At 31.6% G+C, this 19,661-nt stretch overlaps 2 protein-coding genes across 2 annotated transcripts; one reads left to right on the forward strand and one right to left on the reverse strand.

Annotated features, from left to right (window-relative positions):
• Positions 1 to 1,522: 1,522 nt before the first annotated feature.
• LOC107841186 (gamma aminobutyrate transaminase 3, chloroplastic-like) lies at positions 1,523 to 10,947 on the forward strand (the record flags this gene model as incomplete). The annotated part of the gene is made up of 13 exons (XM_047396373.1): positions 1,523 to 1,657; positions 2,217 to 2,309; positions 2,643 to 2,718; positions 2,859 to 2,895; positions 3,489 to 3,577; positions 4,127 to 4,203; positions 4,327 to 4,419; positions 4,528 to 4,659; positions 5,908 to 5,998; positions 6,102 to 6,177; positions 6,319 to 6,409; positions 6,523 to 6,601; positions 10,852 to 10,947. Coding segments are annotated over 13 exons (1,134 nt in total), but the record flags the coding sequence as incomplete, so codon positions are not given.
• A 4,277-nt stretch (positions 10,948 to 15,224) lies between these two features.
• LOC107841786 (gamma aminobutyrate transaminase 3, chloroplastic) lies at positions 15,225 to 18,740 on the reverse strand (the record flags this gene model as incomplete). The annotated part of the gene is given in 17 exon segments (XM_047396470.1): positions 15,225 to 15,468; positions 15,775 to 15,890; positions 15,962 to 16,040; positions 16,129 to 16,219; positions 16,427 to 16,505; positions 16,590 to 16,677; positions 16,759 to 16,890; positions 17,005 to 17,079; positions 17,181 to 17,257; positions 17,359 to 17,447; positions 17,524 to 17,562; positions 17,666 to 17,739; positions 17,820 to 17,912; positions 18,038 to 18,135; positions 18,229 to 18,301; positions 18,386 to 18,470; positions 18,607 to 18,740. Coding segments are annotated over 17 exon segments (1,497 nt in total), but the record flags the coding sequence as incomplete, so codon positions are not given.
• Positions 18,741 to 19,661: the final 921 nt, after the last annotated feature.

A 19,661-nucleotide genomic window follows, 5' to 3' on the forward strand; every position in this document is an offset into this window, starting at 1 on the left:
AAGTAGTATATATATATTGAATGGTACGTATATATGTGTGTATATCTTCTATAGACTTATATATTTAACGTATACATGTGTATATATTTTATAAATTAGTATATAACTATATATATAGACTTATATATTATATAGACTTATATGTTTTATAAATTGGAAGGATTTGTTGATAGTACAAGTATATGTTGACGATATCATATTCGGATCAACAAACATTGACATGACTCGTGACTTTGCCAAACTCATGAGTTGTGAGTTTGAGATGAGTATGATGTGGGAACTAACCTTTTTCTTGGGCCTACAAATTCAACAATCACCTTCTGAAATATTGATTCATCAACAAAAGTATGTGAGAGAACTTCTCAAAAAATTCTTCATGGAAGAAGCTAAAGAAATCAGCACACCAATTGCCATTGCTACTAAGCTAGTTATGGATGAAACAGGTCCATCTGTGGATCAAAATTTATTTAGAGGGATGATTGGGTCACTGCTATTCTTACAGCAAGCAGATCTGATACTTTATTCGGTGTAGGATTGTGTCCAAGGTTTCAAGTAAATCCCTAGGAGTCTCATCTAAAGGTTGTGAAGAGGATCTTCAAATATCTCAAGGGAACCACTGATCTTGGATTGTGATATCCTAAAGGGAGCGATTTTAAGTTGGTAGGTTACTCTGATATTGCCTATGCGGGGTATTTAGTGGACAGGAAAAGTACTACAGGTATGGCACACTTCCTTGGATCATGTCTAATTACCTGGTCTTCATAAAAATATATAATTAATTTGTGTTTCAAATATTTCTTTAATCCTTACTAGATACAACTATCTTAGGTGTTCTTTAAAAAAATAACACTAAATTTTAAATAAAATATAAATTTATGTTATGTATTTATACAAAACTAAAGAATAGATATCCAACATTATTATTATCATTCCTAGTGTTTAATTGAATATTTTTGTTCGCATTATATTAGTAGTGATTTGAGTTACTAATATCTATGAGTTATAAAACTTATTGAACCATTCATAATTCTAAGTTTAAACTTGAAATATTATGTTGAAAGATAAACACAATGAAAAAGTTTGAGAAATATTTATAAACTACATCATAATAAATATTTTAATGCATTAAATATTTTTAAAAATTGTACAAATATAATATCGGGTTGGTTCGATTTAGATTGACTTTTGTTAGTTAAAACCAAATCAAACCAATTATAGCCGAGGATTTTTTTTTAACACCAAACAAAGTCAAACCAAATCATTAGTCAATTTTTTTTTTTCGATTCGACTCAATTTAGAGTTTGGTGCAATTTGCGGTTTAATTTTGTTCACGACAGATAAAAGTTAATTAAGACCTTGAAACTTAACAAGTAGAATTGATTTCCATGTTGAAAGATATTTTTTTATAATTTGTCCACACTTAACTTTATTTTAAAAATCAATTACTTTCTTTAATTTTGAATAATAAACATTCTTCTCTTTTAGTTACTAACCATTAATACACAACAATAAAATCATACAATATGTCACAAATTTATCGTTTTGTCACATTATTGTAGGTGGAAATGAGCCTCGTCTTGTTGAAGCTGCAAATAAACAACTCAACACATTGCCATTTTACCATTCATTTTGGAATCGTACCACAAAACCTTCTTTGGTATGGCAAATTCTCAGTTTATTAGTGTCCTAATTTTATTTAATTAATCAGATCACATTGGCTGGTTAATTTTATTTATAAAAACATACAGGATTAAGGGTGTTAAATTGCGGGTTATGTTGAATTTGGACGGATTAAAATAGGTTGATTTATAACAGGCTAAGTGGATAGATAATGATCGGATCAAAAGTTACTTGAACTGAAATGAGTTGGGCATAAATGAGCCAAAAAGCGAGTCATAACTCAATCCCCCGATTCTTATCAAATTTTAATTGCTTTGTTTCTTTTTTTATAATTTTTTAGTAGCTCATATTATTATTATTATTATTATTATTATTATTATTATTATTATTATTATTAACACATATTAACTTTCTTAAAAAGTTTACGTCATAAAATACTTTGACAAGATTTCTCGTAGATAAATTGATCTGCATTTGGGTTCAATTTTTCATAGACTGAAATGAACTGAGCTTAAATGATCTAAGTTAATAAATAATCAAATGAATTATGAACACAAATAAATTATATTTTCATAAACTAATTATATGTTATACAGGATCTTGAAAAGGAGCTGCTAGAGATGTTTACTGCAAATAAAATGGAGAAAGTATTTTGCACAAATAGTGGATCAGAAGCCAATGATACTCAGGTTTTGTTAGCCTTCAAACATTTTAACATTAGATTCTCTAGCTTAACTAATATTATGTTATTGCTAAACAATACGTAGATAGTGTAAATAATTTTTATGTTATTTGATTTCAAGTTATTAGTTTCACTTATTATAAATGTTCATCTATATTTATTATAGGTGTAATATATAAATATGTCTTTTGACCTCAAATTACATTTATGATTTTTAATTTTGAATATACACAACTAGATATTTAATTTTGTATGATATTGAATTAGTATATTTTAGACTGTTCTACTTTAGTATATATAAAAACTTTTAGTTTGACTCTTGCATGTTACTAATTTATAGGTGAAGCTGGTATGGTATTACAATAATGCCCTTGGAAGGCCAAAGAAAAAGAAATTTATTTCTAGGACAACATCTTAATATTCTGATTAATCAATTTTTGCCATTTCTTTTTTCATATTTTTATAATTTTAGTGTTTAATTTATTTTATTTATTTTTCATTTAATTAAATAATAATTATAACATTCATGCTTGTCACTTTCAAACAGATACCATGGACTATGGAGGCACTTGCATTTCTGCCAGTCTCTCTGGGTAATATTTATATTTAATATTTTCCTTCATTTCATCTTATGAGATAGTATCTTATATTAGTGTATTAAGGCAAATTTATATCAAAAACTTATTTGAATTGTAAACTCTTAATTTTCCTTTAATTGTATAATTGTTTAAGACCACATATTTTTTACAAAAATTAATTATATATTCGATCAAACTATTTCAAAAGATTAAATTGTGAGAATATTTAAGTATTCATTATGCTAATATTTGTTAGTTTTTTGGTGTGAATGAGGTTTGATTTCAGGATCTTTGGGATAGATGTGAATGAAAAATGAAGGGAGTTTTCGAATACGAAAAAAAAAAAATATAATAATATTTTCTAACAAAGTAAATATCGTGTATAATTTGTCTTTATCCTTTATGTTCACCAAAGTTTTATATCTTGAAAGTGTTGCTATTGCAAAACAGTTTACTCCCCTCTATTTTACGAGGTATCAATTCAAGAACCTTCAAAACACACAATGTAATCCGTGGGCTCAAAAGTTTATTTTCGTTTCACTAATGTTCTGTTTATGTTTACTTATTTTGAATTAAAATATATATATATATATATTTTCTTTTTGCAGTATTCCTGCTCTGCATCAGAAATTTGATCTTCCAGCTCCATTTGTTCTTTACACTGACTGTCCTCATTATTGGCGTTATCACTTGCCAGGTTTTTATTTATTTTTCTGCAATAATGGAAAATTTACATCATACCACAACTTAATTATCAAAATTACTTAAAATCTTAATCCTTTCAAATAATTATATAAATTTTTTATTTTATTTAAAAGCTCGTATATTTTTTCGGAAGAATATGATCTATCCATATAAAATTAAGTGATGTATCCAGAAGAATGTGATGCATATATTCGTATTAAATTAAATGATATATCCGTGTGGATTAAATCAGGTGATTTTTAGTAATTTTGAAAAAAGTTGAAATGAGAAGTAATTTACTCCAAAAAGGTTGAGATATATATAGCTTTTACAACAATAATTGGGATGAATCCTGCTATAAAAATGAATTTTGACCTAATTCGAATCTAACCGTTACTTCATTGAATTTTGACCTAACTCAAACCTAATAGTTAGTTCATGAGAGATTGATTGCCTAAAACAATATGAGGAGATCATTTATCCCTTTTTTTCTCCGATGTAAAACTCATCAACACTATTCCCCTATTTTATTGTTTATTAATTACGTATAGTTATTTTTTAGGTGAAACGGAAGAAGAATTCTCGACAAGGTTGGCGAATAATTTGGAAAATCTTATACTCAAGGAGGTGCCTGAAACAGTAATTAGCTTCTATATACCTATTTACTAATATCACTTATTAATCATGTTTTCGATAATTAATTTTGATCATATTATATAAATGGTGATGAACTAATTTCTGATTAATTAATTACCTAATTAGATTGCTGCTTTCATTGCCGAACCAGTAATTGGGGCAGGAGGTGTCATACTTCCAACAACTTATTTTGAAAAGGAAAATTATTATTCTTTGTTAGTATTCAAAATTTTAACTTGATGAATTCAACTTATCGTTCGTTAAGTCTCAATTTCTTTTCCTAGGTTTTGTGTTTATAAATAATCAAAAAAATTCCATCATTTTTAGGTCCAATCTATTTTAAAGAAGTATGACATTCTTTTTATCGCGGATGAGGTGATATGTGGATTTGGAAGACTTGGGACAATGTTTGGATGTGATAAGTACAACATTAAACCTGATCTTGTCTCTTTAGCAAAGGTAAATTAATCAAATCAATATGCTTAATTTATGCAGGTTACTAATAAGATTTAGTGAAAATTATCTTTCATGACGTTATGTGTTGTTTTACTTGTTATAACGGTTTGCCTATTGAATTTTTTTTTTTTAAGGTTAGCAATTAAAGTTATAATAGACATTTACTTCATATTATTGGTCATCTAAACTTGACGGTATAAAAAAATTGTATACTATCAGAGCACAAAATTAAACTCTTACATCTAGATTCTAAATAAAATATATATATATATATATATATATATATATATATCATGTTTAAAAGATTATCACATTTATATATAGTCAGATCTCCTTATAGTAATAGTGTTTGTTCAAAAAATTCGTGGCTGCTATAGAAGAGGTGTTGTACTGACATTTGCATTTCACTTAGTTGTTACAAATAAAAGTATACAAAATTAAAAAGATCGTGAATATAAAAAATGTAAACATTAATAGTCTTTTTTTTGTGAAGTTATGAAATAATTGATGTGCATCATTTAAATATATTTTTTTCTTTAAATTAGATATTCTCTTTAATTTTACTGTATTTATGATATTAATGATGATTACAATAAATATTTTAGTATTTTATTATGTATATAATATATTTCATTCAAATTTCTTTTACATAATATTTGGATATGCTGTTAGAGAGGTAATTTTATAAAGTGTATACCACTGTAATAAACATAATTATTAAAGGTAGAATGCCATTATAAAAAAAGGGATTTCAGTGCACTTAAGCTCCCCTTATGCACAGGATTCGGATAAGGGTTCGACTACTAAGATCTATCGTATGCACTTTACCTTGCATTTCTGTCAGAGGTTATTTCCAAGGCTTGAACCCATGATCCTTCAATCACATGGCAGCGGCTTTATCAGTTACTTCAAGGCTCCCTTCAATGTCGCTATAGTGAAGTAAAATATAAATATGAAAAATTGATTCTAGAGAAAATTAGGTTGCTATAGTGAAATGTCGTTCTAACAAAGTAACGTTATAGAGAGGTCTGACTGTATATAACAATAATAACATATTCATGTAATCTCACTGATGAAATATGAGGAGGTTAGAATGCACATAGAGTGTTTTTGATAGACCCTCTGCTCGAAAGATGAGATTTACATATAATAATCTAGAAAATAACCTGATTGCATAAATATTTATTGAGTCCTCAGTATATAACTTAAACTCTGTTATTGTCTCTCTTTGAATGTGTTCTCACTTTTCAGGCACTTTCTTCCGGATATATGCCAATTGGTGTTGTGCTTGTAAGCCCTGAAATTTCTAATGTCATACTTTCTGAAAGCAATAAAATTGGAGAGCACATAATATTAGTACGATACAATATGGGATATAAAATTCTATCTATTAATTTTGTTAACCAAATTGATCAGAACTTTTTTTTTTTAATTGGAATTAGGTTCTTTTTTCCATGGATTTACTTATTCTGGACATCCTGTCTCTTGTGCAGTTGCCTTAGAAACACTCAAGATCTACAAGTATGCAAGATAGAGACTGATTTTTTATTTATTTTTTGACATAAAAAAGTTCCAATTTTAATTATTTGGTTTAATTTGATTGGACATAGAGTTCAAGAACAAAATAAGATTTTTTAAAAGATTTTAAATTATATTTTTCAGGGAAAGAAATATTATTGAGCAAGTAAACAAAATATCACCAAAATTCCAAGAAGGTTTGAAAGCATTTTCTGATAGTCCCATAATTGGAGAGGTACAGTAATTATCATGATAGAATAGTTAATTAAAACTTCTTAATTACCTATTAATTGTTGAATTTTATTCACTATTACTTATTATGTCTGTTATTTTTATTTTTTTTTAAAGATAAGGGGAACTGGTTTGATACATTGTACAGAGTTTACAGACAACAAATCTCCTAATGACCCCTTCCTTCCTGAGTGGGGTATGTTTTTGTTACTTTCAACTTATCTAACATTCTTTTTATTTAATTAACTTAGACGTAGTCTGATTCGATGTGAAATTATAGTAATTTTTTAAAAAAAAATTATGATATGTGTGTGTGTGATGATGTAAATAAGACTCTTAGAATTTGTTATGTAAACATGTTGTATCGTTTGTATGTCTCATAAAAGTCTCATTAAGAATGTCTTTAGTAGGATGGAAAATATATTTTTTTAAAAATGAGTTTGTTATAAATGTATTTACATTATAGTGAATGTTTATCAAGATCTATCAAGTTCTACTTTGATATCTATTAGGATTTGAAGCATCCGTCTTTTACTCAGACTAGGAGTAAATTTCCCCTATAAATAGAGGGGTTTTGTTCATTGTATTTACAATTTTATGATCTCTCATCTCAAGAGAAAAAAGAAAAATCACTCTCTCTTCTCTACTCTTGTTCTTTATTCTTTCTTGCTTTATAACACGTTATCAGCACGAGACTCTGCCAAATAAGGTGAGCTTATAAATCTAAAGGTCAAGGTTAGTAATTCCTTATGTTATTTATATTTTTCTATTAATGATATAATTATTGTTGGATTTGAGGAAAAATAATTGTTTTGGAACCATTTATATTTTAAATTTATTCTTCAAGAACAATATTATCAAAAAGGATGATAATATGTTGGCTTCAAGTCCCATCGATTCATGCATAAGACACCTTTATATGGATCAAATATTGAGTTTGAATCTCAATACACCATATTGATGATATTGTGATGGCTAAGGCAAAATAATGGGTGTTTGATGAAAAGTTTGAAATTCGATCCATTGAATATGCTTCATTCCATGAAGTGAATGTGGTAGCAATATACGATAAGTCTGAAATATGACAACTTACTTCATTCGTGAGGTGTATGTGGTAGCAGTGCATAATATGTCTGAAAGAAGGCAAGTGATTAAATGCACGAATATATGCGTGGAGGGACAATATGATAATGATCATCAAAAGTAATGATATTTTCACACGTTTATATGATTATAAGATATGCTAGAGAAAAATTCTTTACATTATATGTATGCCTCGATTTGTTTCTGAAGTAGCAAAATCTTGAAAGAGTTTATAAGCTATCATAATTTGATAGGCTTAAGGCACGGTTACATTTCATTCCTGGGGAATGAGAAACTTATTAATGCGAATGTGCACTTGATTGTGATTATATCACAACTCACCTCCGAAAGAGGTTGAATAATTTTGAAATCTACTTCTAAAGTAGTAAATCTGAAATTTATTCATGTAATAGTAAATCTGAAATTTACTAAAGAAAAAGTACATGTCTGGTAAACTTGGAGTTTACTAGAATAAAAGTTCATAAATTGATATGAACGATTGTGACATCTCGAAGATGTGCATATATTGAAGAACTAGAAGATTTTTCAAGAATTGTTTATGTCGTTTGTTCTCATAACAAGTTGGTTGGACCAACTAATATTGGGATTGGATCACTTCAAATCTGAAAATTATAAAAGGTGAATAAGGGTCGTTCACCTATCATGTGATATATTGAAAAGATGCATCAATAAGATGATCACATTTACATTCATGGTCAGCCTACGTTTGACATTCATACAGTTACTTGTTCAATATAAATTGAGCATAATTTTCAGATTGTGTAATCAAGATAATTCATCTTGATGATGATGGTTTAGCATTGAATGTCTTCGATAAATATCTAAACCATTGTTAATGAGAACAAAACTTAATGTATTGATCTGAAATATGATATAGTGCAATAACATTTGTATGCATTAGACCAATCAATTATGATTATTTCTTCCCTCTCAATTGGTTCAAGGTCGGGAACCAATTATTCCATCTAATAATTTTGATGTGCGATATACGATTAATGAATATACCATAATGGACAACGATGGATTTCTCAAAGAAATAGAGGATGTATGTTAGTTTTCCTAACATAAGGGGGGGATTATAAGCGCTATGAAATATGTTAGGAATTATCACCATATCCTCATTCAAAAGATAATTCAAGTCAAATGCTGAAAGCATCTCATATTAAGCGCAAGTGCTCTTATTTTATGTTCCTAAAGGACAAAGTCTATGCATGCGTGCAGCGTGGTAGACTGATCGGTTCCAAATGAAATAATTCTTGAAAAATAAGGAACAAATAATCATAATAAGAAGGCAATGAGCTCTTGAAGAGCCAACGACATACCACTTCATGAAACCTTATGAGAGGTTCATGTACTTGAAAATAATGAAGTGATGAGATCTCAAAATGTTATGTCGCATTGTGAACCGATACAAAATGATATATCATCAATATCTTTGACATAATATTGGCGCAATATTGTGAAAGATTACGAGGATCTAAATTCTACATTTATTTAAGCATGCTGACGTAGAAACATTTATCAAGTGACATGAAAGGATGCATCTTGGTAAGTATTAGACTTATTTGATTTGCAGTCCAGATATTTGAAGATGTCACTAATGAAATGTTGAATATTGTCACTTGACAAAACTTATGTGAAAAACTTTTAAGGATTCAAAATGCTTGAAGCATATAAAAGTTTCTGGGAAACTTATTTATAATCCTTATATTGTATAAGCTTATTGCTTGAACATCATTGGAACTCTTGGAGAGTTTTCAAAGCAATAGATTATTTGTTGAAATTCAAAATATACCAATTTGAATTGGTTATGAAGTACCATATCTTAGTACAATTGGTGCACTCATGTATCTTGTAAAAAATACAAGACCCAATATAGCCTTTCGCTCAATTTATTAGCAAGGTATATTTCTACTCCTACTAAGAGATATCGAAATGAGATAAGATACATGAGTTTATTTTATTCTAAAGATTACAGTCCCGATCTTACTGGTCATGCTGATGTTGGGTACTCATCTAACTCACATAAATCTCGATCTCAAACATACAATGTGTTCACATGTGGGGATACTGTCATATCTTGGAGATATACAAAGCAGTCTATCGTAGCCACTTCATCGAATCATGCTAAGATAATAGCTATTCATGAAGCAAGCCGAGAATGTGTATGGTTGAGGTCCATGATACATCTCATTCGAGAAAAACGTGGTGTGAAATATAACAATCTACCCACAATTTTATACAGAGATAATTCAGCATACATAGCACATCTTAAGGGAGGATTCATAAATGGAGATAAAACGAAGCACATTTTGCCAAAGCTTTTCTACATACATGAGCTACAAAGGAATGATGTTATTAACGTGCAACAGATTCGTTCAACTGACAATGTGACTGATTTATTCACCAAGTCTTCTCCAATTACAACTTTTAAGAAGATAGTGCACAAGATCGGGATGCAAAAGTTCAAGGATGTTCTCATTAGGGGGAGTTAATACGCGTTGTACTCTTTTTCCCCTATGAGGTTTTGTCTCACTGGGTTTTCCTTATAAGGTTTTTAATGAGGCAGCCGAAATGCGTATTATTAGAGATGTGTACTCTTTTTCCTTCACTAGATTTTTTTTCCTACTAGGTTTTTTCTAGTAAGGTTTTAACGAGGCACATTATCTACCAATTAGACATTCAAGGGGGAGTGTTATAAATGTATTTACATTATAGTGATGTCTATCAAGATCTACTTTGATATCTATTAGGATTTGAAGCATCCGTCTTTTACTCAGATTAGGAGTAAATTTTCCCTATAAATAGAGGGGTTTTGTTCATTGTATTTATAATATTATGATCTCTCATCCTCAAGAGAAGAAATAAGAATCACTCTCTCATCTCTACTCTTGTTCTTTATTCTTTCTTGCTTTATAACAGAGTTGTTATTTTCTAGTATCAGGTGGGATATGTGAATGGGGTGGTGATGGTTAGGGGTAGGGGTGGTAGACATGGGATGGGTTTCGAGGTGACAATTAGCGTGGAATATCTCTTGTAAAACTTGTTTTTCCTATTATTATCATGGAAATAATTTTCTATTTTTTTTTTCAGGAACTTGTTTCCTAGGCAAATATTTTTCAAAATATTTAATTTCAGAAAGTATTTTCCTCCATATTGAACACATTAACTTTAGGTAAAATAAGCTACTTAAAGTTAAAATACTATTTCTACATATAAAAATAAATTATTTTCTTAAAACAAACCAATAATAAAAGAATAATATCACATAAAATGGTCGTACAAAAGAGTATTAAATTAAACTCTAATATCTATTTGACAAATTTTTAATTGTTTGATCAGGTATTGGTGCATATTTCAAAGCACAATGTGAGAAAAATGGGATGTGGCTAATTGTGATAATATAATGATGTCTCCTCCAGATATTTTGAGCCACCAAGAAAATAATGAGGTACGTTTACTAGGCACATTATCGCTTTATATTAATTTGTAAAAAATATTTTAAGAACTTGGTATCCATTTAATTAAATTCACTGCAAGAAATAAGGTTTTCGAACATTGCTATCAAAAATATAAGGGTTTTTATAATGATTTTTAGAGGTGCCACAAATAAGTTTTAGTAACTGAATTATTTTCGTGGCCTCTCAAATTGCCATGGGAAGTCTTCTTGCTCAATAAGTTTGAACTTTATGCTGATCGGATCTTTCAAAAATTTTGAAATACTCTTATCGATCTAACAGGGTGTTTTCAATATATATATATATATATATATATATATATACATACATATATTGGATGTGATTTTACATTTTGTCATATACACATGCACGCACAAATAATTAAGAGGTCAAGAGGTCACGGATTCTCATTTTGGATGTGATCAAGAGGTCATGGGTTCTCAAGCCTTAGAAACAGCCTCTGACAGAAATGCTAAGTAAGGTTGCGTACAATATACTCTTATGATGAAGTCCTTCCCCAAACCATGCACATAGTGGGAGCTTTTGTGCACTGAATTGCCCCTTTTGAAGTAACCAGTAGGTTATGGATTCAAACCTTACAAAATAGCTTTTGACATAAATACACGAGAAATACGAATTTAAGCCTTTAAAACAGTAGAAATGTAGCAGGAAGGACTCTCTAGGATAACAATTTGAGTTTGGGCCACTACACATCCTTATCTCAATTTATCCACATACAAGATATCTTATCCAATGTCATCCCAAAAAAACAATTAAAAAGAGAAATTAGAAATCAAAATATCAAATCCAAGCACAAAAACTAAAAAAGAAAACACACACACAAGAAAAATGGATGGAATTCAACAAGTAGGACTTCCAATACTTGGAATTATAGCAGCAGCTGCTGTTACATTTTATGCAGTTAGCTTCTCAGAAATTAGAGAGGTATATTCAACATTTCTTTCAATTCCTCTTTTAAGTCATTCAATTATTATAATTTGTGCGGAGACAGAATTTTTAACAAGACATACTTGTATATGTTGTTCAGACTTTAGAAAAATGTCGACAGGTGCATATTAAATCCTTAAATTTTTTATTTTTTATTTTTATTTTTTTGAGAATTTCCTAATTTTTGAAGAATGGACGCGGGGTAGAGCTATCATTTCGTTTATTAGTTTGGCCGAACTCAATAGCTTTGATATATATACACTGTTAAAAAAAATTAATGTAATATGTATAAATAATTTATCAACAGCCCAATAACTTTCTCTATCTAAAATGTAAAACTTATAAACTAAAAATTCTAGCTTCTTAGTAATTCAATTATTGTAATTAATAGTGGAGACAAAATTTTTATCATGATGTACTTATATGCTATGTTGTTCGAATTCTTAAAAAATATTAATAGGCATTTAAATTACTGGTTCGACAAAATTCAGTAATTTTGGTGCAAAAGCCGTGTTAAAAGACCCACTTAATATGTACAGATTCAACTCTCTTTTTCTAAAATCTAGAATCCATAAATTCAAAATTCTACCTTCTTAATAATTCAATTATTATAATTAGTAGTGGAAACATAATTTTTATCAAGACGTGCTTGTATGCTATGTTGTTCTGGCTCTTAAAAAATATCAATAGGCATTTAAATTACTAATTCGGTAAAGTACTGTTGGGAAGCAAAGCAATCCTACATCGAAAAAATAGAGGGAACATGTCTAATATTTAAAGTGTCACCCAACTCCACTGGTATGAACCTTTTGGGAGGTGCTCAAAAACAAATCCGTGAGGGTTTGGTCCAAAGCGAACAATATCATACTAGTATAGAGTTTGGGTGAAGTTACACACAGTCCCAACAAGTGGTATCAAAGCTCAGATTCGGGTGTGTCGAAGTAGTGGACTGCGTTTGATGAGAAGTTCCCAGTGTGACAACAAGACTGGAGATCTGCAAGTGGTGCCTTGTGTCGAAAGTCTTCCTGGCGAGTGGTGGTTAGGCGGCGTGTCCCGTTGGGTGATAACGGTGGTACAAAATAGAGGGAACATATCCAATATTTAAAGTGTCACCCAACTCTACTAGTATGAAACCTTCTGGGAAAAAATAAATCCGTAAGGGCTTAACCCAAAGCGGACAATATCATACTAGTGCGGAGTTTGAGTCAAGTTACACACAGTCCCAACAAAATCCACTTAATATGTGCAGATGTAACTCTCTTTTTCTAAAATCTAGAATCTGTACATTTGTACATTTAAAATTCTAGCTTCGCCTCTAATTCGATAAGTTTGAGACAAAAACTTAACTTGTATATATAGTATTATTTTCGAACTAAAGGAATTCGAATGAACCCCTTCCCCCTCTTAAATCTTACTAAATATTTGTGCTATATTAATTGTAACTATGTTTTGGGAAATTGTAGAAATCTTTAAGAGATTATGAAGATGGAGAAGAATCTGAAAGTGGTGGATTCAAATATGTTAGCTCTAGAGAAAGGAGAGCTAGAAGAAAAGCTGATAAACAAAAACCAAAATCTTGATTTTGTGTACTCACATTTCCTATACATCCTAATTTCTATTGTTATTTTGTTAAGAGACGAATTCAAGATTTAAAATTTATAAGTTTTCTTATGAGAGACGGATTTAATACTTAAAATTAATGAGCTTTGGGTTTTACGATAGGTACATATTCAGTAGATTTCACAACATATATAACCAATTTTAGACAAAAATTACAGAATTGCTGCTTAACTTATGCTTCTCATGCTACATTTGCCCCAACTTTCTTGGTGTGAGTTCGGCAAGATATGGCAAATGGGTGGATAAAATTAAATTTAGGCAAAGTTAAAACGAGTCAATTCAATTAAAGAATCGAAAAAGGTACGAATATATCCATGAACTTTAATAAATGACAGATATATTTATCATCATACTTTAGGTATAAATATATTTTTACCGTTAATGAAAAGGTACATATATACCCCTAAACTTTAATAAATGGTACAGATATACCCTCCGTCATACTTTAGGTATAAATATACTCTTACCGTTAATGAAAAAATACATATATACCCTTCTCACTAACGGCAAAACACGTGTCTCAATCTTGTTCATTTACCCTTTTTAATTTAATTTATTCTTATCCTACCAGAAAATAATTCTAATTTAACCTACAAACCGATCCAAATAATTACCCAAGCCTGACCCGGTCTAACAGAGCCTTCAAGACGCATCTCTATTCATGCATATTCGTTCTCTCTTTCTCTTTCTATTAGACCGGGTCAGGTTTGAATTATTATTTGGATTGGGTTATGGATTAAATTAAAATTATTTTGGGGTGGGATTGGGATAAATTAAATTAAAAAAAGCCAAATGAACAGGATTGTGACGCGTACCTTGACGTTAGTGAGAAGAGTATATATGTACCTTTTTATTAACGCAAGAGTATATTTGTACTTAAAGTATGACGGAGTGTATATTTGTATTATTTATCAAAGTTCAGGGGTATATATATACCTTTTCATTAACGGTAAGAGTATACTTGTACCTAAGGCATGACGAAGGGTATATCTATACTATTTATCAAAGTTCGAGGATATATTCATTCCTTCTTCGTAAAAGAATTATGAATTCACCTAAGATTGCTTGGATCAAAATAGGTTGGCAAGTAAAACAATCAATTGACAAGTAAATACTCCAACTTTGAGTATCCACATCTTAACACCTCAACTCGTCTCAACAATATAAGTTGTTATAAAATGATCATCTGCATACCTCCTGATGTTTATGCACGTTAGTGTTAGGTGTCCACGAGACCCAATAAAAACGAGTTGGACGGTTTGGTTGCCAATTGAGGTGTCTAGGCGTGCACTCTCAAAGTTGAAGTGCTTACTTGTCAACTGAGGCCAAGTTTTGAGTGCGTGTTTATGTATCATGCCTTTAAAATTTGTATGTATAAGCAGGGTCGGCTCAATGAATTTGGTGGCCTAAAGCCAAATTTTAATCAGAGGTTTCAAGTATATTCAATAAAATTAGCTGCATCACACATGTATCTTATGTGTCATCCGTGCATCTTATGTGTATTTTGTGCGCTATACATGTATCCTGTTGTCAGTTAATAAAAATATTTTTAAAAATGGAGCCTCCAAAAAGTTGGAACCTCAAGTCATTGCTTTAGTAGCTTTATGATCGAGCCCGATATAATTCCAAGTGTTCACCACAAAACTTACAACTTTATGTTTCCAAATATCTTTTTTTTCCCAGCATAACTTGAAAATATTTACTTTCTTTTTTCAATAATCAACCAAAATCATTTCACAATGCATAGATGGTTAAAACCACATAGGTAAAGACCAGTCGATGTAGGTTGACTGTCAGCGTAAAACTAATCGTTACATATATTTACATTCAGGCATGTAAGTCTAATTAACAGCTTTTTTTACTTCTGCTGAGCCTTGAGTTCTTCCACTCTCTTTTCAGTATCCTTCAATGCTTTCCCATATTTGATTATCAACTGCAAAAAAAAAAAAAAAGTTTTAATGATTTTCCAGCTTTCGTGGAACGTTTAATGTTCCCTACTTGCGAGATTACGTGGATATGTTGTTGTGGTGGAACGTTTAATGTTTGTAGCTGTTATAAGGAAACAACTTCGCCATTGCAACAAATGGTTCCTAATGGATCATATAAACATATAACATATGTTTTTGTGTTCATTTCACGCGGTATATAACAACAAAGTGAGTTCTGAGGTTATTGAAATGCAAATGTGTGTCGAGTTCTTCAAATATTTCTAGCAGACGCGGGAGTGATGAGACCATACCTCGTCAATTTCTTCCAGACTAAGAATGTAGGGAGGAGACATCATTATGTTGTCACCAGCAACGCGTACTAACATACCGTGTTTCTCACACTGTGCTCCAAAATATGCACCGATACCTGAGCAAAAGAACTAATGATTTGTCAGGACTGAAACTAGATTTTAACGTAAGCTAAGATGAGAAACATACCCCATTCAGGAGGGAAAGGATCATTAGGAGATTTGTTATCTGTGAACTCTGTACCATGTAGCAAACCAGTTCCCCTTATCTGAAAAAAGAACGAAAAGTAAGTTGATAATATGAACGATAGGTTATTAAGACGTCTAAGCTGATTCTATTGTCGATGATTAATGTACCTCCCCGATTATGGGACTGTTGGAAAATGCTTTCAGACCTTCTTGGAACTTTGGCGATATTCTGTTTACTTGCTCAATAATATTCCTTTCCCTGAAAAGAATTCGAGTTGTTTCAGTGCTTAAGCGATAGGTAAGTACACAACACCCCTAGTTGTGAAACCATTATTTTCTATGTTGCTCGGACTCTCCAAAATGCTGCCCGTGCACTCGTGTCAATGAGGATCTGACATGCATCTGTTGACAATTTTGAAGAGTCCGAGCAACATACCTATTTTGATATAATAAAAAGGTTGCATACTTGTAGATCTTCAGTGTTTCCAAGGCAACCGCACATGAGACAGGGTGACCGGAATAAGTAAATCCATGGGAAAATGTACCTAGTCAAAAAAGAGAGTTATGAACAGTTTAGATACCGAGATGGAGAAGTATTTGATGTCCTATCGAATGGACAATATACTCACCAAGTTTGTTGCTTTGAGAATATATGACATCGGTAACCTTGGGGCTTACAAGGACTGCTCCGATGGGCATATATCCGGATGAAAGAGCCTAAAAAGCATAGTTAAGAGAAAAAAATTGAGAATCCTGATATACGTTATAATTTCGTAGATCAGATAGAGTTATATCTACCTTTGCTACAGAGACAAGATCGGGTTTAATGTTGTACTTTTCACATCCGAACATTGTCCCGAGCCTTCCAAATCCACATATGACCTCATCCGCGATGAGAAGAATGTCGTACTTCTTCAGTACAGCTTGGATCTGAAAATGAGTAGGATGCATTGACGAGCTCACTTGTCGATGCAAGAAAAAACTAGCAATTCATAGTAGTATTCTTTCCTCATTTGAAAATTAAAACGTGCAAGAAAAACTGACCTTTTCAAAATAGGTCGCGGGAGGAGGTATGACACCTCCTGCCCCCATGACTGGTTCCGCAATGAAAGCAGCTATCTAGTTGATGAACGAAGTAAATTAATCAGAAAATCAGTTCACCATTTATATACGATGTGGAGAAAACATGAGAATAAGTGATGAAAGTAGATGGAAGTTACTGTTTCCGGCCCCTCTTTGAGTATGAGATTTTCCAAATTATTCGCCAACCTTGTCGCGAACTCCTCTTCCGTCTCATCTGAAATACACATAACATAACACATTTTCGTAAAAAGTTCATGTTTGGCGCATTGACTTAGACGAGATACGGATAAAATAACATGTATGAAAAATAAGGACCTGGCAGATGAAAGCGCCAATAATGAGGGCAGTCGGTATGCAGAACAAATGGAGCTGGTAGATCAAATTTCTGATGTAGTGCAGGAAGACTGCAAAAGAAAATGTTAACATAACGAATACTTGAAACGAAAATCACTGATTGCTCGGAACAGATAAGTTGATTACCCAGAGAGACTCGCGGAAATGAGAGTTGACCCGTGGTATCTGTTTGAAGACGACAAACATGATGATATATTAGCCAAACAAAAAACAACACACATACACACGCACACATTAAAAGAAGCAGGGGTTGAGGAGTAAAGATTACGATTTTGTTCGAGCAATAAATTTCTTTTTGTCTGGCCTCCCAAGTGCATTGTTGTAATACCATACCAGCTTCACCTAATATCGAAGCGTAAGTGTCAAAAGTTGTTAATATTCTAAAAATCATTCCTAAAAGGGTAAGAGAAACTAATTGAAACCTGTGTGTCATTGGCTTCCGACCCGCTGTTTGTGAAAAATGCTTTTGCCATTTTCTTTGCAGTAAACAGATCAAGGAGTTCCTTTGCGAGATCCTGTATGCTCGGAAATGAAATCAGTCTGTGATCAAAGTAAAACTTACAGCCAAATCTGGACAACGCACGCGGAAATTTCTTTTATATTTCGTGATAAGGCAATTACTAATGAGAATTTTACATACCAAAGAAGGTTTTGTGGTACGATTCCAAAATGAATGGTAAAAAGGCAACTCGTTGAGTTGTTTAGTTGCAGCAGCAACAAGACGAGGCTCGTTTCCACCTATAATAATGTGTAACAAGACATCTACGTGTTAAATATTTGGCGGAAATAACACTACATACATGAATGTAATGCAACAAGGACTGTGGGTACCTAAAGATGTGCACCACAAACCAGCTAGAGCATCGAGGTATTTCTTCCCGTTAATGTCATAGACGTAAGAACCCTACGCATGACAAATCACACAACTATGTTAAAAACACAGAAGTAGGTCATCAAGTAGATAGCCGAAGAATGACGCAAATCTAACCTCAGATTTTTTTATGACTAAAGGTTCCAACTCAGTAGTATGCCACCCCGCGGTAAAGGGTGCCAACATATCATGCCCCTTATATCTGCAAATGTCAAGACATTTGATTACTGTATACATTTTTAGACTACACGCATATAGTTTTTGGTATTCAATATCAATATATAGCACGATAGGTGAAGATAGAGACCAAGTAGTAAAGAAAGGAAATCGACATTCACCCTTTAAATTCGGTTGCTGTAGTGTCATTCTTCAAAGATGGCTCAGTGCTACTCCATCTGACCTGTATTGGGGCGCAAGCGATTTGTTTCTGCAAATTGCTAACCGCAGGAACATGCTTTACGTGGGAACCAATCTGTCAAACTCGATAACTTAGGAACCACAATAAAAAGGGCTACTGCAGAGTAAGATATATTACATATACGTTGTTCATGAACTACAATAAAGTCCCTAAAAAAGACCGTTTAACATACAAAATGGTAAACTACAACTGTTTAAGTTTCTCCAGAAATCCATGACAGATCGTTCTGTAAACTAACCAAGATAATTTAATCTTAGAGTCAAAATAAACTATGTCGCGCGGATTCAATCAAAAATGTCACAGGATCCGTGTTGGAACATCCAAAAGTCACATGTTTTCTGAGGATCCGACAAGGGTGCAGCTACTTTTTTGGAGAGCCAGAGCAACATAGAAAATGACTATCAAACCCTCTATAACAATGACTATGCCTCAAACCTCGAGCAAATTGGGGGGGTCGGCTATATGAGTCCTCAGTGACCTTGTCGTTCCATTTAAGCACGTCTCAATCCAAAATGACTATTAACCCTAAGTTAAATAGAACCAAGTAGCTTTGGGTCAATATCAAACTGTCTTTTCTAGAATCCTGAACCCATTATAAAGTTAAAATCCTAACTTCACCTCTACTCGAGATGATAATTTTAACTTGTGAAGAAGATTAAAATAACCAAAGTGGGATAAAGGAGTAAACTTTACAAAGAAACACAATCAAGAACACAAATGTGCATACTAACATATATTACAAGTTAAAAAAACTACAAGAACCAACAATAAAGCAAGAAGAAGCAAAATGATCAGTCAAGAACACAAAAAAGTGCACAGTAACATATATTAAAAGTTTTAAAAAAAAAGTACAAGGACCAACCAAGAATAAGCAAAATGATCATTCAAGAACCAAATATTATACAATTAGACCAATAAAACAGAAATTCAACAAAGGTTTTGATAAATAAAAAAACACCATTTCCCATAACAAAT

The sequence above is a fragment of the Capsicum annuum genome, chromosome 9, assembly GCF_002878395.1.
Source record: "Capsicum annuum cultivar UCD-10X-F1 chromosome 9, UCD10Xv1.1, whole genome shotgun sequence".
Taxonomy (NCBI): domain Eukaryota; kingdom Viridiplantae; phylum Streptophyta; class Magnoliopsida; order Solanales; family Solanaceae; genus Capsicum; species Capsicum annuum.